Genomic DNA, 23,021 nt, shown 5'->3' on the forward strand with positions numbered 1-23,021 from the left:
AGACCTGCAAAGATGTTTCAAATTTTGTTATATTTTCTGTGACTTTTCTTTTTTGGTACTGGGAATTAAACTCAGGGGTGCCTAACCACTGAGCCACATCTCCAGCCCTTTTTTATTTTTAATTTTTAAATTTTGAAACAGCATTTCACTACATTGCTTACGGCTTCACTAAGTTGTCGAGGCTGCCCTTGAACTGTGATCCTCCTGCCTTAGCCTCCTGAGTTGCTGGGATTGCAGGGGTGCACCACCACACTCAGCTCCTCTGTCAAATTTTTTCTATGTAAATATAATACATTAATAATAATAATAATAATAACAATAACAATATAAACATTAATTTTAGCTAACCCTATCATGGAACTTCCTTCCACATAATGCACTAAGCATCTTAGATATATTGACTCATTTAATCCTCACAAGACCTCTGTTAGCTGATTGCCATTGTCCTCCTTTTACAAGTGTGGAAACTAAGGGAGAAAGAACCTTGAAGAGTAGTCATGTCATTCTTTGCTTAAAAATTATGAATTCTTACCTCTTCTGCTGCTGTAACAGAATTCCTGAGATTGGGCAATTTGTAATGAACAGAAATTTATTGGGCTCATGGTTGTGTAGGCTGGGAAGCCCAAGAGCATGGCCCAGCATCCCATGAGGGCCTTGGTGCTGTGTCATTCCCATGGTAGAGGGCAGAAGGGGAAGAGGGCATGAGAGCAAGAGCAAGGTCAAGGACAAACTACATTTTATTTTATTAATTAATATTTTATCATTATTATTATTGTAGTACTAGGGATGGAACCCAGGGGCATTCTCCCACTGAGCTACATCCCCAGCTCTTTCCATTTTTTTGAGACAGGATCTCACTAAGTTATGGAGGCTGGCTTCCACTCTGTGATCTGCCTCAGTCTCCACAGTTGCAGGCGAGTACCACTACACCCAGCTCTCCAACTCTTCTAACATAATTTTCATGACTGTTTACCATTCCAGCATTTGCAAATACTGTAAGTTACTCAACCAATCTCCCTCTGGCTATTTTTCTGAATTTCTTTTCTTTTTCTTTTTCCTTTTTTTTTTTTTTTTCCAGTACTAGGGATAGAACTCTCTGAGCATTGAGCATACTGGGAAAGCACTCTACCTCTGAGCTACACCCAGCGCTCACGCTTGCACGCTCTCTCTCTCTCTCTCTCCCCCTGCAAACTCTGAATGACACAAAGATTTTCACCTTTGTCAATTCATCTTTAAAGGCCTAATTAAAAGCCTCCTTAAGATGACTCCTAGAAGTGGAATAATTTGGACTCAAGATGTTCATGTTCTAAAGCTTCTGACATCTCTCACAAATGGCTCCCAAGACAGGCAACTCTCTGGGGTTGCTAAGGGAGTTTGAATGGTGTCCTATGGAGGATGGGTTGTGACTCTTGTCAGAATGACAGATGCACATGCCCTGGATCCCCTGATGCTATCTGGGAGTTCACTCCATAAATAATATTATACACCTGCAAAAACAGGTATAAAATCACTCATTGCAGTTCTGCTGGAGATCAGAATAATCCAAATGACTATAATAAGGAACTGATCAAATAAATTATAATTCATCTCTACAGTGAAATACTGGGGAGTTGTAGAAAAGAATTGAAAACATTTCTGTGTGTTCATGTGGAGAGTTTTCCACATGGATATTAGTTAAATAATAAATGTAGGAAAGTGGGAATGGCAAGCTACTTTTAGGTGAAAAAAGATGAATTTTCATCTGCATTTATATACATACATATATGCTTAAATATGTAGATATTTTATATATATTATTTGAATATATATAAAAATACATATAAATATATATAGATATGCTTAAATAAACTCTAAATTCTATCTACCGACTTACTTGTGTGAGTTTGGTGGAGCTAGAAGACTGGGATGATAGATGGGAACAAGACAACACTTTTTTTTTTTATACTTTTTTATGTTTTTGAACATGAAATCATTTTCAGCTTCAATTCAGTAAATTACCTTCCAATACTTTTATTTATTTATTTATTTGGAAATATGGATTGAACCCAGGAACCCATTACCACTGAGCTACATCCCCAGTCCTTTTTATTGTTTATTTTGCCTAAGGCCTCACTAAGTTGCTGAAGCTGGCCTGAAACATTCAATCCTCCTGTCTCAGACTTCTGAGTCACTGGGATTATAAGTGTATGCCACTGCACCCAGCCAGAACTGTTAAAAATTTTAAGGTATCAGGCTGGGATTGTAGCTCACTGGTAGAGCGCTTGCCTAGCACTGAGGCACTGGGTTCGATTTTCAGCACCACAATCAATCAATCAATCAATCAATCAATGAATAAATAAATAAATAAATAAATAAACAAACAAATAAATAAATAAACAAACATATATATATATAAAGGTTAAATTCTTTTTTAAAAATATAAGGTGTAATAATAGTATTATAGTAAACTTTTTAAAAAGAATACTTATCTTTTATACATATACTGAAATATTTACAAATAAAATTGTATGATTTTCAGATTTGCTTCAAGGTAATAAATGAGCTGGAGAAGCAGATGGGAATACATATTACAGATAAAACTGAATTGGGCATGCCTGGTACTGTGGCACACACCTGTAATCCTGGCAGCTCAGGAGAGTGAGGCAGGAGGGTTATGAGTTCCAGGCTAGCCTCAGCAATTTAGGAGGGGCTTATGCAATTTAGGGAGACCCTGTCTCAAAATAAAACATAAAAAGGGCTGGGGATGTGGCTCAGTGGTTAAGCACCCCTGAGTTCAATCCCCCCGAAAAGTAAATTATTAAGTGAAATTTACATACAATCATTGTGAAGTTAAAAAATCCAGTGTCATTTAACACATTAACTATTGAATTCCAAAACATTTCTGTTGTTCTCAGGTAAAACCCTTGCAATGTATTAAGAAGTCTCTCTCCATTTTCCCCTCCCCCAACCCCTGGCAACCACTAATCTGCTTTCTGTCTCTGGGGATTTATACTGTATGTTTTCTATAAAGGAAAGCACACACTTTGTGACCTTTGTGTCTAGCTTGTTTCACTTAGCTTGATGTTTTTGAGATTCTTCCACACTGGAGCATGTGCCAGGATTTTATTTCTTTTTACATGACTGTATAACATTCCACTGCACATATAGACCATTTGTGTATCCATTCCCCTGTCAATGGACATTTGGGTTTTCATCTTTTGACTCTGGCAAATATGCTGCTATGAACATAGGTGTGTATTTATTTGAGGCCCTGTTTTCAATTCTTTTGGGTTGGATACCTAGCAATGGAATTGCAGTGAAACACAATAATCCTGTATTTAACTTTCTGAGGAACTGCCAAAGTGTTTCCCACCGCAGCAGCTCCACCGTTGTACATTCCCCCTGGCAATTGACAAAGGTCCCCATTTCTCTACATCTTCAGTGACGCTTGTTATTTTCTGTTTTTTTTTTTCTAAATTATTGTTATTATCATAGCCATCTTCGTGGGTGTGAAGTGATGCGACACTGTGGTTTTGATTTGCATTTCCCTGATGACTCATGGTGTTGAGCATCTTTTCATGTACTTGTTGGCTATTTGTGTGTCTTCTTTGGAGAAATGTCTGTTCATGTCTTTTGCCCGTTTTTATTTTATTTTATTTTATTTATTTTTTGTACTGGGGACTTAACAACTGTCTTTTTTTAAATTTAATTTTATTTTGAGACAGGGTCTCACTAAGTTCCTTAGGGCCTCACTAAAATTCTGAGACTGGCCTCAAACTTGTGATTCTCCTGTCTCAGCCTCCCGAGTTGCTGGGATTACAGGCATGCATCACCGTGTTCAGTCTTTGTTTAAAAGGGATTATTTTTCTTTCATTGTTTCTTTTACTTTTATGAATGTTTTAAATTCTCCATCATAGAAAACATGCAAAGTCTGAGATGTTTTATTTAAAACTTTCAGAAACACACTTTTTTTTTTTGGAATGAGAATGGCTTTCCTGCCTCTTTCCCCATGTGAATTCCCCAGAGAGCTTTGCATAATCCCCACCTCCACATCCCTATCCATCAGTCAGTTTTAAAATATTGCTATTCTAACAAACAAATAAGCACATGTTTCTTTGGTTTTGCTCCCTGAAAGATGAGAGGGAGCAGGGTGGGTCATGGGGGTAGTAGATTCTGTCTGTCCATTCCCCTGGGCACAGCTCAAGGCTGAACCCTCTCCACTAAGCGGCTTCACCAGGAGGATGCCCTCAGGTCCCACCTCCATTACTTGGTTGAGATTCTTCCAGGAAGGAAGGGCCCCATCTATAACAGAAGGAACCTTCTGGGCCCAAGTCCAACCACATCACAAGACTGGATGTCCCAGCCTGGACACCCACATGTCAAGGGCTCCATTAGCCAATGCCTTTGCCGGCTCATGTTCTGCTGTGGTAGTCGGGGCCAAACAGATGGCTTGGGATAAACAGGGGGTGTTGGCGAGTGGGGGTTAGGGTGTGACTTTGAGGGGCTACCCTCTCAGCCTCCCTCTGGGTCCTAGGGAAGGAGGAGAGTGAAGGAAGGAGCCATTGATTGGTAACTTCAAACTTGTTAGTGATATTTTTTCCATCAGTAGAACTCTTTATTTTTTAAATTAAAAAAAAAATTTGGTACTAGAGATGCTTAACCAATGAGCTATATCCCCAGCCCTTTTTAAATATTTTATTTAGAGACAGTGTCTCACTGAGTTGCTTAGAGCCTTGCTAAGTTGTTGAGGTTGGTTTTGAACCCTCCATCCTCCTGCTGCAGTCTCCTGAGCCGCTGAGATTCCCCGCATGCACCACAGCACCAGGCAGCAGAATTCTTGTTTGAACAAACCATTATAATATATAAGGCAGAGAGAAAAAGGAACGTGCTTCCACTAAGAAAGGGCAAGAAACCCAGAGCTTCCCTCCCTCCCTGCCACGTGGCAGGCACCCCCCAGCGGGGGGGGGGGAGGGAAATTCTGGGTCTCAAGACAACAGAGGATCCCACTAAAAACATAATAGTCTTTATACAAAACTGCGTGGGAACGCAAAACATTCTGTCTCCTCTCTGAGAGCCCCTCTGGGGGCTCCAGGGACCTGTGAGAAAACTGGGCGGCATGCCCAGCTCTAACCTGAGATACTGGCCCTATTCCACACAGCCAGGCAAGCGCAGGTGCCTCAGCCAAGGTGGAGAGAAGGGCCAAGGTGTGGGTGGGCTGCAGGAACCTGAGCAGGGCAGCAGCCTTCATGGCCTGGTCTCTGAGCTTGCAAACCTCCCTTCCAACAAGAGAGCTTGGAACTCAATCTCAGCCTCCTTCCCTCCTTCCAGCACAACTGCCTTGCTCCAAGTGGTTCCTGCGTAGTAGCAGCCTTAGTTCTGCCTACCTGTGCCCTTCCTAGCCTTAGAGAGATGTGAGAAAAGGAAAGTTTCTTTCTCCCACCCCAGGACACTCCAGTGCAAGATTTTCACCAGTCCAGATTCTGTTTCTCAGCAGAGACAACCTGTAGCACAGCTCCTATCTTCCTGGCTTCCCTGCTTGGTTTGTTTCTTCAGAGGATGTGCCCATTCTTGGCTGTGGGATGGTGAGGCTGGTGAGCGGGCAAGGAAGCAAATAAAGAGTTGGGCAATGACTTTACTCTGAACTCGATTATCTCATGGTCACATTGGGCATGAGGTGATCTCCTCCGCAGAGCTCTTTTGAGGACTAAATGAGATAATGTGTGTCAGAGCCCAACCTCTCAGGAACCCAGTTTAGAAGCAGATCCACACCAGAGAAAGGGTGTGCTTTCCTCCCTTACACAATATGTCACCACACATGAGGTATTTCCCCTCTTTGAGCTCCAGTTTTATCATCTATGAAAGGGGCATGTTAAAAAAAAATCTTTTTAAAATTAAAACAAGGGAGGCATGTTAGTATCTACCCACCACAGTTGTTGTAACAAATAGAGATTATTCACATAAAGTGCTTGATAAGGCTTTTAGCATGGGGCAAGTATTCAAAATAGGATAGTAATAGTTGCAATTACCATTACTCTTGGTCTTTTTATTGTTAACTTAGCAAGAATGGCCATGGGGTTTTGTAGTTAAGCACAAAGACTGCAGCCCAATTGTTGAGGTGTCATTTCCCATTCACCACCGAAGCTGTGGGACCTTGAGAAAGTACTACCTTCTCTGTGCTTACATCTCATTAACTGTATATTGGCATAAAAATTGTATCTACCTTATGGAACTGCTGTGATAATTAAGTTATTGCATGTGGAGTACTTTGAAGAATGCTTGCCAAACAGTAAGTGCTACAAACAAGTTTGTTGTTACTATCACTAGTAGTAATATAACTATTTGTATTATTATGATTATTAACGACTAGGCTCTGTGAAAACCTTCGTCTTGGATGGGATTAAGAGATTCACAACCCAACAAATCCACCACCCTACTAATGGTATAGCCATTCTGAAGTTTCTTTGTGACCTTGGGCAAGTTACCTCCCCTCTCTGAACTTGCTTTTATTTATCTACAAATGTCAATTATAATAGTACCCAATATAGTATTTGGAGGTTGTTAGGCTGCATTTAAGAGGGATGACCCGTGAGAATCTTCTTGCTCCTAATTAATTAGGCCCTTGTCCCAAAGCTCAGCTTACCTCCAGCTCCCTCCCACCCGGGCTCATATTCCCTCCTGCTGGGCACAGGGGGCTGCCCTGCGCCCCGCTGCCAGGCCCTATTTCTGGGGGCCGAGCAATGCCGAGGCCTTGCCAAGCTTCCCCGGGGATCAGGTTTCTGCTGACGCGGTGCCAGGCACGTCTGCTTCCAGGAACCGGCAGCCGCATTTAGCCGCGGGCCGCACATGAAAGGGCTGCAGTCGGAAACGTGACGTTGTGTCAACAGGCGAGGCAGGTCAGCCCTGGGTGAGACCATCCCGGCAGGCCCGGCGGATCACGCCCTGTCTGAGGGCAGCCAGATCCCAAGCCTCCATTCCCTGCCTCCTGCCACCTCTCCTTGGCCCTGGAGCCAGAGCTTCACAGCCCCTCACGCTCACACACACCCCTTTTAAACAGAGGTCCTCTTTGTGCCCAACGGGCAGAAGGATGGAGTGCAAGCCCTCCCCCCCCCCCACCTCCCTCAGAGCGCTCTTGGATCCTGCTGAAACTGGACGAAGCAATGTCAAGGGCAAACTGGAAGGAAAGAGACAGCTGCAGAGTTAGGGGGTTTCATAAGGGCAGACTCCAGTAAGGGTATTCTGGATGGGCCATGTGTAGAACCTTAATTTTTTTTTTAAAGTTCAGGTTGCTCCACTTCCTGCCGCTGTCCCCACAGTTACTCCTTGAATCACTGGCTAGGAAAGGGGGCGGGTCACGCAAGAAGGGTTTGGGCTTGATTTCAACCCCCAGAGTTTCATCTCTCAGATAAACTTGACTGGTTTTGTGCTTTCATTAAAAAAAAAAAAAAGTCTAGCTGGAAAGGTCTGGCATCTCAAGGAAGCATTATTCAGGGGCTTGCAATCAGGAGACCTGCAAGTGCTGGGAGAAGGCGGGACTTAGAGAGCCATCTGCCTGCTGTAGGACACGTGAGAAAGCCTCAGAATCCTTATTTTATCTTGTCAAAAACAGGCGTGGAGAGGGTGGTGATAGACCACCAGACTGGTCTTGTTCTCTGTGGGTCCTTCTACACCACGTGGTCTGGAGTCAATTGGGAGGAAATATGTACCCTGCCTCCTGGCCCTTCAGGAGCCAGAGAAGGTGATATTTGAAGCAGACAATTCTAATAGGCAGGTGATGCCTAGAAGAGATTGACCTGGAGGCAGCTCCCCTGCAGGGTTCCAGACAACCCAAAGATTCTGGAAGATGCACCTGGGACCGCCAGCATCTGAGGGGAAAGCAAAAAATATTCGACTGGGTCATTTCCCACATCTTTTCCTATGGAATTTTTTTCTTTAATAAGAGCACTTGACTAAGGAACACCAACATTCATTCACGCAAACATACCCAAGGGGAGGAAGTCCAGGAAGGATGTAGAAAGTCATTATGGAATGTCACCTCCAACAGCAATACTACAGGATGTAGCAAATCCATTAGATCTTGCTAGGTTTGAAAAAATCAACTTACTTGGCATCAAATATTATTGCCTAATATCATCAGTTAAAATCTTTTCTCAATGCACTTACCCTGATGTTCCTGATGTTCTGACCCATGACTTCATACCTAAGTTTTCTGTCAAGTTCTAAAGATCATGACTAAAGCAGATGGGAGGGGAAAATGTATTTTTTTGCTTAACTCTGGGAAGAGGCATATGATGATTGCAAATCCCTGCCAAGGGTTAAGTTAAAAAAAAAAAAAAAGAAACCTAAAAAAGAAATAAACCTAAACCAATATTTATCTATTAAATTGACTAACCCTAATGAAATGACATCAAGATTAACTGGTTATTGCCTTCACTCAAGAGGACAACCATATCACACAACTACGTGTTTTTTTCAAAAATTCAGGAGACCTTCTTTCTCTTCCACAGGAAAAGGATTATTTTATTAAGTATTTTAAAACAACTACTTAACATTTATTCATAGATAAAAATATTTACAATTTCACACCTTCAGAAAGGCTCCAAAATATAAACACTGTACCTCTCCCTTGAGAAAAGAAAAATTATTTTTCTCTTCAAAAACAGGAATACATTCATTTTTCTCACTTTGTAGATCAAGTAATTATACAAATAAACATCTGAAACATTTCCTTTTTAATATATTTATATAATATATATTTATAACAGCTTTACAAATAAAGGCAACGACTTTATACCAAAACAAAAACGGAAAGAAAACATTGTCAATCAAGCATAGTGCATTTTGAGAAGCTGGTGCAGGACTGGCTGGACAAGTCAGGAAAACATGGGCTCTGGATCAAAAATAAAACCTCTTTGATGGAGACAGAATCCTTTTTAGCAATAAGGGCATCCCATATGCTGTTGGGCAAGAGGAATTAGTTTACAGAAAGGGCCCTGCGGCACCCGGGCTTGGTTAGGCCTTTTGGAAGCTAAGCTTGGTTAAAAGGGTTGAGTCTAAAACCGAGTCTAGCTCTGCGTTAAAGGTAGCAATTGGTTATTTAGCTTTATGGACTTTGGGGCGCTGAGGGTATGGGCATCTCTGAGACTTCATTTGGTTCCCTGGACAGCATGTCTTAACCGTGAGACCGTGAAACAGGTGCCAGAGACCTGGGGAAGTTGTTCCCTGGCAGCTCAAAGGGGCCATTTTCAGTTCCTTAGTGAAGCGAATCACTACGAAAGCCCAAGTAGGGAACTACATTCTCTTTATTCATCGGAGGCAGGGGTGGGGAGCAGACCTGCGGAAATCTCCCCAAACCACTACCCTACCGTGTTGTGCCAGTGTCTGCTACCTCACCAGTTTAGCAGAAAGCTAGGTCTGACTGCTCTCTCCTCACAGTCTGGTGAGTCACCTCCTCAATAAAGGGAGAAGGGTGGGGTCCTAACAGCTGGCTCGGAGCTGCGCTCTGGAAAACCCTCTTTTGAAAGTACCTTTTTCTCAAAGCCACAGACCCGACTCCCAAACTCCCAAACTGCACAGTGACTCACAAGACCAAAACTTTGAAAATCCAGCTGATCTATGTCAAAGGGGGCTATTCTCCAGGAAGGGAAAAGCCCCAGCCGGCTACTATCATCCCTGCTATGGCATCTTCCCTATGCCAAAATAAGCTTGCGATGTCCTACACCTACATAAACGCAGGCTCGTGCGCCTACTTGCACGCATGCGCGCGCATCCCCACTCCTTAGATTATCTCTGTACGCACAACGGAACAATCTCGCTGCACTCACAAAAATGTTGGTTTGTGTTTTTGGAAGTAGGAAAGAAGGTAAGCGAAGCAGCAGGATCCCCCTAAAGAGTTTAGTCTTTGGTTTCTAAGTTTAAAGGCGGGATCTGCTTCAGGGCCTGGAGCAAGGCGGAAGAGTCGAGGGACGGATGGGCGGACAAGGGAGAAGGGAGTCTCTGTGGCATAAGCAAGGGAGTGGAGATCTTGTCTGGGTTCATGAAGCTGGTGAGCGCGGCGGTGGAGGCGTTGAGGCCCGGGTACAACACCGGCACTGAGGTTGGGTACCAGCACTTCTCCAGCATGGGCAGGTAGGCAGTTGCTGATGGTGGGATCAGATAGAAAGGCAGGCAAAAGGGAGGCTGGTGCGGGTGTGGGCCCAGGAAAGGGTTGCTGATCAGGTCACTGCTAGTGAAGTGGCCTTCGTCATCTGACACCTGCATTCGGCTCTTCTTCGTAGGGGGTTCTTCGGATTCTTGCTTAATGGTGCCGACCCGGTCTCCCACGGTGAACCTGCGTCCATGGTCACTTTTGAAGTACGGCTGCTCATTGCGCAAATCGCCCTTCTCAGATTCTCCCCCGTAGCCACTGTCTGTGTCTGTATCGCTGCCGCTCTGCTCCCCACTTGAGGGAGCAAATGTCCGCTGGATGACTGGTACACAGTTTTTGCCAGGGCCTTCCAAGCCTTTAGCCAGAGAGCTGGCTTTCTCCTTGAAGTCCATCCCTTTGGGAGCTGGGTCTGATGGTTTCCGGGAAGTGCCACCCTGCAGCAGCTCAGAGGCCACACGGTGGAGGTGAGTGACAAGCTGCGAAGACTTCAGGTCCCGAGTGTTCTCATGCTTGGCTAGGTACTGAAGCACTTCCCGGGCACACGTCTGGAAACCTGAGCAGAACATCTCTTGACCTGCTTCCACGTTTCTCCCCAGCTCACCTGAAGAGACAAAGAACCAAAGGAACATGTTTCAGAGGGCTCTGCATCTGGGGCTTTCTGTTGTGTTAAAAAAAAAAAAAGCATTTGCTAATTTTCAATTCATTTCTAACTTCAAATGTAACATGTTCAGAGAAAAAAATACACTGAAAAGTTTAAAAAAATAAACATGAACATCTATAACCCTAGCATTGAGAGATTTGGGGGAACAGGGTGCTGAATACTGAATCCAGGGCCTCATAGATTCTAAGCACCTACTCTGCCATTGAGTGACACCCCCAGCCCCCAAATATGACTTTTAATGGCTGCATAATAGAAATGGACCATAATAATAATAATAATAATAATAAATGGACCATAATAGAAGATGGATATTTCTGCTCTTGCTGAATTTGTAGATTATTCCAGAGTTTTTGCTGTGACAGTGTAACAAACATTCTGATATATTTTTAAACCCAAGAGTTGAATGATAGAAAATAAGTCTCACTGGGGCAATATGCACAAGGCCAGACAATCATAAAATAAAGAATGAAATATCATCTAAAGTAAATTTATTTTCAATGATTTATAAAAGGTATATCCTGGGGCTGGGGATGTGGCTCAAGCGGTAGCACGCTCGCCTGGCATGCGTGCGGCCCAGGTTCGATCCTCAGCACCACATACCAACAAAGATGTTGTGTCCGCCGAGAACTAAAAAATAAATATTAAAAATTCTCTCTCTCTCTCTCTCTCTCTCCTCTCTCTCTCTTTAAAAATAAATAAATAAATAAATAAATAAATAAATAAATAAATAAATAAATAAATAAATGGTATATCCCCACTGTCAACTTTAGGCTATTTCTAAGTCTTTTATGTGTATTCTATCCATGATCCCCCCCCCAAATTAGGTCTGATCATCTTCTATTTTTAATGAGGGAGCTGGCAGAAACACTTGCTGGGTTTTTGTGATTCTCATTACACTGGCCACAGAAAGAAATACAGAGAAGAATGGATGTTGGCATGGGTACAGGAATTCTCTCATCTGTACAGTATTATTTGGAAAGAACGAGACTGGAAGGTTAGAAGTATCTCTGATTCTCTGGATGTCAGGAGAAACAAATGACGAAACTTCAGTGGTTTCGTTAGATTGTGCAATTCACTAAGATACCTAGTGGCGATTGAGGGAACCACAAGAAATGCAGGAAAAACTCCTGCTGTCATCCTGCCAGGATTGCACCCCACAACGAAAGAACGAACGGAAGAGCAAATGATAAAGAAACAAAGGAACAGAAAAATGCTGGGGCATACCGGTGATCTATTCTCCAAGGAGAGAGGGCTAAGAAGACCAACTATAAAACACCCACAATGCAAATTATAGGTGTCTTGGCATTTTAAAAGGGAGTAGGGAAATCTCCCAGAACCCAGAGACTCTGAAGCCAAAATGCCACAGCATCGTTTTATCATTTGACTAATACGTATTCATGCCAGGTGGCACCCCGCAGCATTCCAAATGGAAAGTCTGACCTTTTGGAAAGATAAAACAAGTCTCCTTCAGTGAACGTGCACAAGCAATTGGTTGCAGGAATGTTTGCCACATCCCATGTAGAGCCCAGGGGCTCTCTATCTGTGCACAACTCTTTAAGAGATACTAATCAGACTCACCTGCTTGTAAACCACTCTGCAGAGCAATAATTTTCTGCTGCTGCTGATCAATCAGGTTTGTTAGTGCTTTCACATGCTTCAAGGTAAGTTCCAGAACTACTGCTTTTTCCAAGTGACCCAAAGTCTGGAATGAAAAGAGCTTTAGTCAGCGGTGAGGTCACAGAAGTCCCACCTCTGGGACACTTATTAGCAATGAGAAATGTCTATAAAGGGGGAAAAAAGAATAGAATAGTCTTTCCTGGTTGGCTGAATTTCATTTTAACTTTGCAGATAACATTTCTAAATGCACACACACACACACACACACATACATACATACATATGATAAAAGGATAAAAAACACATATGTCATTTGTCTTTGGAAGCTGCAGCTACCTAAGGAGGAAGCTTTGACAGATAAATTTCTGCAGCAGCCGCTGCTGACCTTAACTCAGGGGAATCCAGAGATAACATTTCTCTGCAGTAGTGTCAACCCATGGAGGGACTTCTACTGTGTCTGCAGCCAAGAGGCTTTCCCAAGTTTTTTTCCTGACACCCTTTCAGAACTTCCAGGTCATCCAGGCTTTTTTCTTCCTCTCCAAATGCTTCCCCACCCCCCCACCCCCTTTCTCTAAAGGCTGCTTAAGCTTTTGGCTACTGTCAAGAAAGGGCAGGAAAAAAAATTGCACACCAAAAACAGGCTCTCTTAATTAAAAGGGGGGGGCTGGGGAATTGGATTAAAAAACCCCTGCACATTCTTAGTTTTTTTCCTTTAAACCAGGAAAACTAGAGAATTCTAAAAATGACCAGAAGGAAAAATCTTAAGCTCCCCAAAAGGAGGCCGGCTGTTGTTGGAGCCAACTTGGAGAGGTCCAAGAGCTTCTCACTCATTTGCATAGGGTCAGAAAATCTCTGGACTGGGGAAGGATACCCCTGCACAGTCACCTGCCAGCTTTGGTCGGGCCATCTAGACTAGTCTGCAATTCCCCGCGACGCCTGCAGGCGGCGGGTGACCCCCCCGCCCGCCCTCTGGGCAGAAGAGCTACATTGGACAGAGGCCAGCTTCTCACTTACTGTAAGTTTGAGATGTTCGGGTAGGAGATCCTTCAGCTGGGCGATGCACTCGTTAATCCGGTCACGTCTCTTTTTCTCGATGAGCCGGTGCGGCAGTTTGTAGGTCTCCTGCAAAGCGCACGAAAAGGCGGTGGGCAAGGGGATGCGAAACCTCCCTTCCTCCACACCCCGCCTAAATGAAAAAAGTCTGGTTAAGGAGCAGAGTCGAACCCAGAACCACCTTCTGCCCCTTCTTTTCCAAGTCACTTAAGTAGTGGCACCGAACCCACAGTTTGCATCTCCCCCGCCAACCTCAAAGCAAGAAAACTTTTCTTGGAAACTTAGCGGGCAGCTAGGGACTTCGGCGCGGGGTCCCCAGGGGTGCACTTACCTTGCTGTCCTCGCTCCGCTTTACTCCCCGCCTCGACTTGTACACTTGGTAGATATGGGCAAAATCCATTCTGCAGGGAGAGAGCCAAGAAGGGTCGTGACTTTCCGTGCGCACTGGCTGCAGGCGCCCTGACGGGCGTAGAGTCCCCGGAGGCGCCCGCAGCAGCTGAGTGAAAGGCACAGGACCCAGGGCTGGAGTGGAGGCTTGAAGGGGCCAGAGAATGCAAACTTACCCTGGTAGGTCTCCGTGCTCCAGTCCTGGTGCTTTGGGCAGACAGGCAGGGGGTGGTTGCGCGCTGGGGATCCGCTCCATGGCGCGGCGATCCGGGGCCACTGTGCGCTCCTGTCTGCACTTAGCGGAGCGTCGGGCTGAAGACTGTCCTGAAGCAGGCTTCGAGGGTCTCTCCGCAGAGGTTTCTCTGAGCCTGAGTTCCCTGAAATGCACAGAGCTGCTGCGAGCTGCGGCTTTGAGGTGTTGCTTCAGTTGGGGGCGTGCATGGCCGGGTGTCCTCGCGGCCTCTGGCTCCCGGCTCTGCGCACAGACTGGCGGTGTGTGCTCCCTGCGCTGTCTGCACCGTGCGAGCCAAGTGAATGAGAAGTGGGGCGGGCAGGGAGGCGGGAGGGAACGGGGGGAGCAGTTAGGGCGGAGTGTGTGTGGGGGGACGAGCCGAGGAGTAATGGAGAGGCTGCGGACTGGGTTAAATGGGAGCGAGTGGGTGGGTTGGAGCTACGTGTTCTACCCTGTGACTCCAGGCACGTCTGGCCGCTGCCGGGGAGGGAAGGAGCGACCTGCCCGCCCTCCCCCGGCTACATCACATGAGTCTCACGTGTTGGACAACGCTCTGGCTGGCTGCGAGGGAGCCCCCACCCCCAGCCCTGGCCCCCAGGTGTCTGCGGCTGCGGCCTCCTTTCCCCGAAGAGGGGGTGGCAGCGCAGCCTGGGTCCTGCCCAGCTGGGTGGGGGGCGCTGAAGCTGGAAGAAACCGGGGAGCTGGGGGAGGGGGAGAGTTGGTAACGTGGGCGAACCTGCCCCAGGGAAATGAAGTAAGTTCCCGTCTCCTGGGAGGGAACGGGGGAGGACGGATCCGCCCGCGTCTGACTCAAGCCGGGAGAGGAATATCCCCTCGCTTGCTTCAGCCCAACCCTCTTCCTCCTCCCCCGCCCAGCCCGCTCGGAGGAACCGGCGCACAGCGGAGGGAGTCGCCCGGCCCCTCTGCCATCCCCAGAGGCTGGGGTTTCTTTCCGTCCCGGCTTCCCTGCCCCCACCGCTCAGCCCCGTGTCCAGGAATTGCCCGCCTTGGGGAGGGACCGAGGGGCGGGGCGGATGTCACCCCATGGGAAGCGGGCTGGCGGCCAAGCGCAGGGGCAGCCGAGGCCGCCGCCTAGCACGCCGCGCGCACCTGACCGCCGAGGGTGTGAGCCACGGGCCCTTTGCTCCCCTGGAGCTCAGCTCCTGGGCACAGCCTGCGGGCAGACAGGCACCCACTTGTGCACCCCCCCCCCGTGGGTGCCCCTCTGCCCCTACCCACCCTGGCCAGTCAAGCACAGAAAGATACCGGGCGCTGTGCCTAGCGTTCCCTCCCTCTCTCTGCCCCCTCTGAAGCAGAGGCGTCCGGGTCGCCTCCCCTCCGGCTGCAGCGTTACACAACCGCGGCGGCGGCGCCTGCCCTGCAGCAGCGCGGGGCGTGACTCTTCACGTGGCCAGTCTTGGGCCGCAGTGCCACGGACTGGGAGCCCCACCGCGCTGGCCCGAGCTGAGACCCCAGGAAGGTGGCGTGCCAGCCGAGGTCAGTCGTCATTCTGCTGCCACGAACTTCGGTGGCGCTGTTTTTCGGTCTGTTGCGGAAGGGAAGAAAGAAGGGAAGAGAAAAACAAGCAGGAAGAAAACTCTCCACCTATCACAGTGAAATCTTCGCATTCATTCAGTCGACACTTTTATTGGGTCCCTTACCCCGTGTTAGGCGTAGTGCCCGGTGGATCAAACAGGGATCCTGTCCTTGAACTTACAGAAACCCCAGGGAAGGATAGATAGGACAATGAGGAGAAGGCAGCCCTGGGAAAAAATACATAAGGGCCCCTGGCTAGCAGGAAATAAAAAGAGGAAAAGGTGCTTTTTGTCGTTTTGTTTTTAATTGACATTTACCAAAGTGCTTAGGTACAAGGGGGAGCAGTTAACCCAGAACTTGGGGCAAAAAGACCTCCTCTAGAGGCCCCAGGTCTCTAAGATCTCACTTAGGCCTCCGGAGGCCTCTACCTACCTTCCCAGGAAAAGTCCGGTCTTTGTGACTTGGAGCAGAGAAAACAGCTGAAACTCCAATCCTGCGATGTGAGCAGCTTTGATACTGTCAGAGGAGGGAGCCAGTGGAAATTCATGACTAAAATAAGGCCTGGCTGGGGATTTCACTGACCTCTGCGCTCTCCTGCCCTGCGAGTTCGGGGAGTTGAGAGATGACTGTAAACCTTTCCCACTACGCTTCGCTTCGGGTCAGTCACCCCGTTGCTGAGTGACCTGGCTGTGGGAAACATTGGGAGAAAAATGAGGTCATTGCTGGGACTGGGCGAGGACTGGCATCGGGCGCACTTTGCTGGGGATCAGTCTTAATTGACAGTGTCTTTGACAACGTGGAGAATTGGGATTCACAGGTTTACCAAACAGGGAGTGTGTTTCCTTCAGATCACTTTGGAGAGCTTCCACTTCCTGTTTATGTTTCACAAGCGTCAAACCCATTAGCAAGTGTGAAATGTGCCTCAATTTCTAACTGCTAACTGGGGTGACCTCACTTCGGGGCTTAGAGATCCTTCCCTCCCTAGAGCCGACTTTTGCTGGCTTGTTATCAGCCATCTCTCTGGAGGAAATAAATGTGTCCCACCTTCGTCCTGCCAGGTGGGCAGTAAGACCAGAGGCAGAGAGGGGACTGGAGTCCACCCTGGGTATGTGCTTCAGCCTGGGGTAACCTGCTCTATTGCACGACTTTAATAAACATGAGGAGTTGTCATGACTGCGTCAAAACCGAAGTTCTGCTACGAAATAAGCTGTGGAAGAGAAAAGGATTTATGTCCCCCTCTGCTGTCACCCCCCCATGCCACCATTTCTGCTTGAGTGACTCATGACAATATCATTCTGAAGTCTTTGAATTTATCAAGACGTTTTGCTCTCACTTGTTTTGCATCTGTAAATAATAAAACACGGCATTTCCTACTTTTTATTCGTTCTAAATATACTCTCAAGTTTCAAGAACTATCCCCATCCTACCATGTCCTGATTTCTTCTTATTTTAAAAATCTGTTCTTCTCTCTATAGTTTACTGCTTTTTAAAAAAATTAAACAACATAATTCCTTCCCAGCGAGTATCTTTCCATCTGAAGAATCTCACTATTTCAGTATATAATCTTTTATAGATACTTTAGGGTTTACCACGTGCTAGTTTTTAGATTGCGTGCATGCTAAAATCCTTGTGCATGATAATTTATTCATTCCTTATCACCACTTTATGTGGTTGGTACTAGTATTAGCTCAGTTCACTTAACATATATATTTATTGAGAGCCACTTTGCCTCAGGCACTGAACTAGGTCCTAGTGGTATGTAACTCATACCCTTTGGAAAATTGAGGCTCAGGGAGGTTAAATAGTGTGCCCCAGATTGCATAATCTGGGATAAGACCTCAGGTTTGTTGGACTTCAAAGTTTGTGCTATTAATCGCTATACTTCTGGCTGTCTTGTAGGGCTATATGGGTTGTGTAGTGCTCAACTCCAGAGAGAGCTGTTCATACTGCAGTCCACGAGAGAGACCCTCTGGAGTGGTGTAACTGAGCACCTGCCCTTGGTTATCTTACCATTTTGCAGCCCTCCCTGATGTTTTATTTCTTCCAAGTACGGAAAAAATGTAATTTTCTATAAGGGAAGCATGAGTATTTCTCTTTTTCTTCCCAGTGGGGATCAGCATGTTGGTGGTCTGATGTTGTATATTAGTAAGAGTCTATGTTGTTGCTGTCTGCGGTAACTCCTGGGTCTTCCCCACACAGGTTGGAGTTCATGATCCCCTCACAGTATGTACACCTCACTTGCTCAGATTTTGCTCACTTTTTGCCAGTTTATGGAGCCTCTGATTTTTAAAATGACAGATCATAGTAAGAAATACAGTGTATTATGACATGTGTGTGTCAGCCTGCCTTATGCATAGAGCAGCCAAGACTTAGTTGGGCTATAGCAATAAGCTACCATGACCCTCATACCAGCAGTCCTAAATAACCATTACTCACTTAAAAATGTTTTTAAACCACTTAGGAAAAAAACAGTCCAAAGCATTCCAGACAAAAAGCTTACAAACAATACTTCCCCTTGGCATATGCATTAATATATTTTTCTAATCTAATCTATTTTATTAAGAGAACGATATTCTGGTCTTGATGTGCAAAGTTGATTTCACAACCTTCCAATCCAATAGATCCCGACTTGCAGTTTGAAAATTTGCTCTTCAATAGGGATTGAGTTCTCATTTTTTGCCCCCACAAGCAAGAGATGAGTAGTGTCTGCACATTTGAACATCTTCTAAACCACTCAGAAAAAATGTTAAGTGAGCCCTGGGTGGATTCAAGGATGTAGATGTCTCTGTCTAGGAAAGCATCTGTAAATTCCTATCATTTGTTCTATATATAGAATCAACCTCCTCATTCTTTGCTCCTTAAACAAAACAAACTCTATGTTTACTTTATTGAGAGATAAACGTCCAGTAAAATACAAGATCTTATATGTAGGGTTCATGAATTTTGGTCAATGTGTGTATCTTCACAGACATTTCCTGTTAAAGTGTGGATCTTAAGTGGTTACCTGCTAAAGGCTTGATCACCGGCCCCTGGGGCTATTGGGAGGTGTGGTACCCTTCAGAGGCGGGGTCCAGTGAATGGAAGTTAGGTAATTGGGGGCGTGCCCTTGATAGACATATTAGTGAGGATCCCTACTCTTAAGCTCAGCTTACTCCAGGCTCCCTGCCATGATGTTTTTCCTCATCACAGGCCCAAAGCAAGGGGCCTGCCAATCATGGCCTGGAACCCCTGAGTTCGTAAGCCAAAATAAATCTTTCTTCCCCGTTCATTTATTATAGTACCAGGAATGTTCTACCCCTTAGTGACATATCCAGACCATTTAGTTTTTTTTTTTTTTAAAGAAAGAGGGGAGAGAGAGAGAGAGAGAGAGAGAGAGAGAGAGAGAGAGAGAGAGAGAGAGAGAGAGAGAGAGAGAGAGAAATGAATTTTTTTAATATTTATTTTTCAGTTCTCGGCAGACACAACATCTTTGTTTGTATGTGGTGCTGAGGATCGAACCCGGGCCGCACGCATGCCAGGCGAGCACGCTACCGCTTGAGCCACAACCCCAGCCCCCATTTAGTTTTTATATTTTGAGACAGAGCTCACTTAAATTGCCTAGGCTGGCCTTGCACTCAACGAGCCTCCTGCTTGGGCCTCCCAGGTCACAGATTCCCACCTCAATACCCAGCTGAATGCTTTTTGTTTTTTTGTACCAGGGGTTGAACTCAGGGGTGCTTAACCATTGAGCTATATCCCCAGCCCTTTTTTATATTTTATTTAGAGAGGGTCTCGTTAAGTTGCCAAGACTGGCGGGGATCCTCCTTCCCCAGCCTCGAAAGCTGCTGGGATTATAGGCATGTGCCTCCTCGACTTGCCTGAATGTATTCTTTTGAGCAAAATTTCTGTTGCTTCATGTTTTTTGAGATTCTTCTACATTGTTGCCTATATTAGAAATTCATCTATTATTAATATTATTATTGAGTATATTTTATTGTATGCATTTAACACAACTTGTTTTCCTAGTCTCTACTGAATGGGTATTTGGTTTGTTTCCAGTTTGGGATGATTAGGAATGAGGCTGCAGTTCACGTCCCTATAGGAGTCTTTGTGAATGTACGTTTTCTTGGCTAAATATCAGGGGTGGAGTTCTTGGGTCATAGGTTAAATATATGTTTGACTTTATTACAATTTGCCAAACAGATCACCAAAGGGGTGTTACCATTTTACAATACTAACAACAATATACAAAGTTTCCAATTGCTCCACATCCTCAACAACATTAGTCTTGACAGATTTTCATATTTTATTTTGAGCATTCTAATGGGTCTGAAATGGTATTGATTATGGCTTTATTTTGCATTTTCCTGCATATTAATGAAGATGAGCACCTTTTTAGGTGCTAAGTGGTCCTTAGTATGTCTTCTTTTGTGAAGTATTTGTCCAAATTTTTGCTTGGTTTTTAAATTGGATTATTTACCTTTTAAAAAATGTTGTATATAGAAATATAATTCATTTATCTATATTGACCTCATATCCTGCAATTTGGATATTTTATTTTATTGTTGATTTGTGTTCCTTACATACAAGTACTTGGTCAGCAACATGATTTTATTGTTTATCTTTTATAATTAGAATTTTAAATTTTTATAAAGTTCAGTTTGTCAATATTTTCTTTACAGTATGTGTATATGTAAGTGTATTCATCTTTTTCAAAAACTTGGGGATGACTGAAGTAAAAAATATTCCATTATGTTTTTTCCTATGAGCTTTATAGGTATGATTTTTTTTTTTTTTTTTTGGTACAAGGGATTGAATCCAGGGGTGCTTAACTGCTGAGCTATATCTCCAGCCCTTCTTATTTATTTATATTTTTGTATTCTGAGCAGAGTCTTACTAAGTTGGTTGGGGCCTCATTAAGTTGCTGAGGTTGGCTTTGAACTTGAGATCCTGCCTCAGCCTCCCAAGCTGCTGGATATACAGGCATGTGCCACCATACCCGACTATAGATATAATTCTTATATTTAGGTCTGTGATCTACCTTGAAATAATTTTTGTTTGTGGAGTGAAAAAGAGTTAAGATTTAGTGTTTTGTTTCAGCAATGTTTAAAGAGGCTTTCCCTTCCAGTTGGATTGACTTTATGACTTAGTTGAAAATCCACCATACATATGTGGTTCTACTTATATACTTTCTATTTTCTTCCCTTGGTGTATTTGCCTAGGCATTGCTAATACCACACTTTCTTGATTACTGGGGCTTTATAGAAATCTTGAAATCAACTAGTGCAAATCTTTCAGCTTTTTCCTTTTAAAGATTGGTTTGGCTATTTTAGGTTCCTTGCATTACTGTGTACATTTTAGATTTAGCTTATTTTTCCTTCTTTAACTATTCTTGCTAATATTTCTTAAATATTTATTTTTTAGTTGGACACAATACTTTTATTTTATTCATTTTTATGTGGTGCTGAGGATCAAACCCAGGGCCTCACATTTTCTAGGCGAGTGCTCTACCGATGAGCCACAACTCCAGCCCTATTCTTGCTAATATTTTAATAGGATTAGTATAACCAATACCATAATCAGAACGCAGAATTTTTCTTTCACAACAAAATTTTCTCATGCTATCCCTTTATAGTCATATTTATTCTTAACCCTTAGCAATCACAAATCTGTTCTCCATGTCTGTAATTTTTTATTTAAAGAATATTATATAAATAGAATCATATAGTTTATAAGCATTTGAGATTTATATTTTTTTCACCTAGCGTAAGTCTTTTGAGATTTATCTGAGTAATTGTGTAAATATAGTAATTGGGCATACATAGTAAGTTTCTTTTTCATCATTGATTAGTATTCCATTTTATAGATATACCACAGTTTGTTTAATCATTCATCCACTTAAGCACATTCAGGTTGTTGCAGTTTTGGGATATTAGCAATAACCCTGCCGTGAACATTTGTGTACATGTTTTCCTGTGGACATCAGGGAGTTTTGTAATTGTTTTTCTTTCTCTTTGACACTTAGGGGTACATTTAATTACTAGGTCAATGAGCAAAGTATTTTTAATTTTTTAGGAAACTGACAAACTTTGCTTAAGTAACTGTACCATTTCACACTGCCCATTGCAATGTGTGACAGATCTTGTTTCTCTGTATCCCTGCCATCATTTAGTATCGTCATTACTTTTCATTATAGCTGTTTTTCAAATAGGTCTGTAGTACCAGGTATCCTTTTTATTATTGATTTCTAATTTGTTAGTATTGATTCAGAAGATACACTCTTAGAGTTTAATTCTTTGACAGTTATTAAAACTTCTCCCTCCCTGTACCCCATATGGTGCTGGGGTTGGGACCTGGAGTCTCATGCATGCTAAGCACATGCTGTACTACTGATCTATACCCTTAGCCCTTAAAACCTCTTTCATGACCCATCATACAGTCTATCTTGAAGAATGTTCCTGATGAGTTTTAAAAGAATGTATATTCTACAGTTGTTGGTATATTATTTTATAAAATTAATTGGACCAAGTTGGTAGATAGTGTTGCTAAAATATAATGTAGCTCTAACTATATTTTGTCCATTTACTCATCAGTTACTGAGAGTTACTGTCCATTTATCTCATCTTACTGAGAGTTAAAATCTCTGCAGCCAGTGGTAGATTTGTCCATGTCTGTAAACTTTTGATTTATACATTTTGAAGTTCTATTATTAGTTGCATATACATTTTTGATTTATACATGTTCTTAATGTTTTTATCATTAATACTTTTCTCCTTTTTTAACCTTCAGTAATATAATTATTTTGAAGTCTACTTTGATAACTACACCTGCTTTTTAAAATTTTATTTATTCTTATTAGTCATATATGACAGCGAAATGCAGTTCAATTCATATTACACAAATAGAGCACAATTTTTCATGTCAGGTTATAAACAAAGTAGAGTCACACTGTTCGTGTCTTAATATACTTACTTAGGGTAATGATGTCCATCTCATTCCACTATCTTTCCTACCCCCATCCCTCTCCTTTCCCTCTCTAAAGTTTGTCTATTCCTTCCATGCTGCCCGCCCCATCCCGATTATGAATCAGCCTCCTTATATCAGAAAAGACATTCGGAATTTGGGTTTTTTGGGATTGGTTTAATTCACTTAGCGTGATATTCTCCAACTCCATCCCTTTCCCTGCAAATGCCATGATTTTATTCTCTTTTAATGCTGAGTAATATTCCATTGTGTATATATACCACATTTTCTTTATCCATTCATCTACTAAAGGGCATCTAGGGTGGTTCCACAGTTTAGCTATTGTGAATTGTACTGCTATAAACATTGATGTGGCTGTGTCCCTGTAGTATGCTGTTTTAAGTTCTTTGGGTATAAGCTGAGGAGTGGGATAGCTGGGTCAACTATTGGTTCCATTCCTAGTTTTCCAA

The 23,021-nt window shown here is 43.8% G+C and overlaps 1 protein-coding gene across 1 annotated transcript; it reads right to left on the reverse strand.

The window, feature by feature from the left end:
* Positions 1 to 8,700: 8,700 nt before the first annotated feature.
* Positions 8,701 to 15,024, reverse strand: Bhlhe40 (basic helix-loop-helix family member e40). Its single transcript, XM_005330964.5, has 5 exons — positions 14,018 to 15,024; positions 13,786 to 13,855; positions 13,416 to 13,523; positions 12,363 to 12,486; positions 8,701 to 10,724 (listed from the first exon to the last, which is right to left on the reverse strand). The coding sequence occupies exons 1-5, from the start codon at positions 14,095 to 14,097 to the stop codon at positions 9,871 to 9,873; spliced, it is 1,236 nt and encodes a 411-aa protein (XP_005331021.1). The 5' UTR covers positions 14,098 to 15,024; the 3' UTR covers positions 8,701 to 9,870.
* Positions 15,025 to 23,021: the final 7,997 nt, after the last annotated feature.

Source organism: Ictidomys tridecemlineatus, chromosome 16 (assembly GCF_052094955.1).
Source record: "Ictidomys tridecemlineatus isolate mIctTri1 chromosome 16, mIctTri1.hap1, whole genome shotgun sequence".
Taxonomy (NCBI): domain Eukaryota; kingdom Metazoa; phylum Chordata; class Mammalia; order Rodentia; family Sciuridae; genus Ictidomys; species Ictidomys tridecemlineatus.

Coding starts and splice junctions, on each gene's coding strand:
- Bhlhe40 (XM_005330964.5), bottom strand. CDS start 14,097: ATGGAGCGGATCCCCAGCGCGCAACCACCCCCTGCCTGTCTGCCCAAA. Junction 13,524..13,785: donor AGCGGAGCGAGGACAGCAAG/GTAAGTGCACCC, acceptor TGCGCTTTGCAG/GAGACCTACAAACTGCCGCA. Junction 12,487..13,415: donor CCGAACATCTCAAACTTACA/GTAAGTGAGAAG, acceptor TTTTCATTCCAG/ACTTTGGGTCACTTGGAAAA.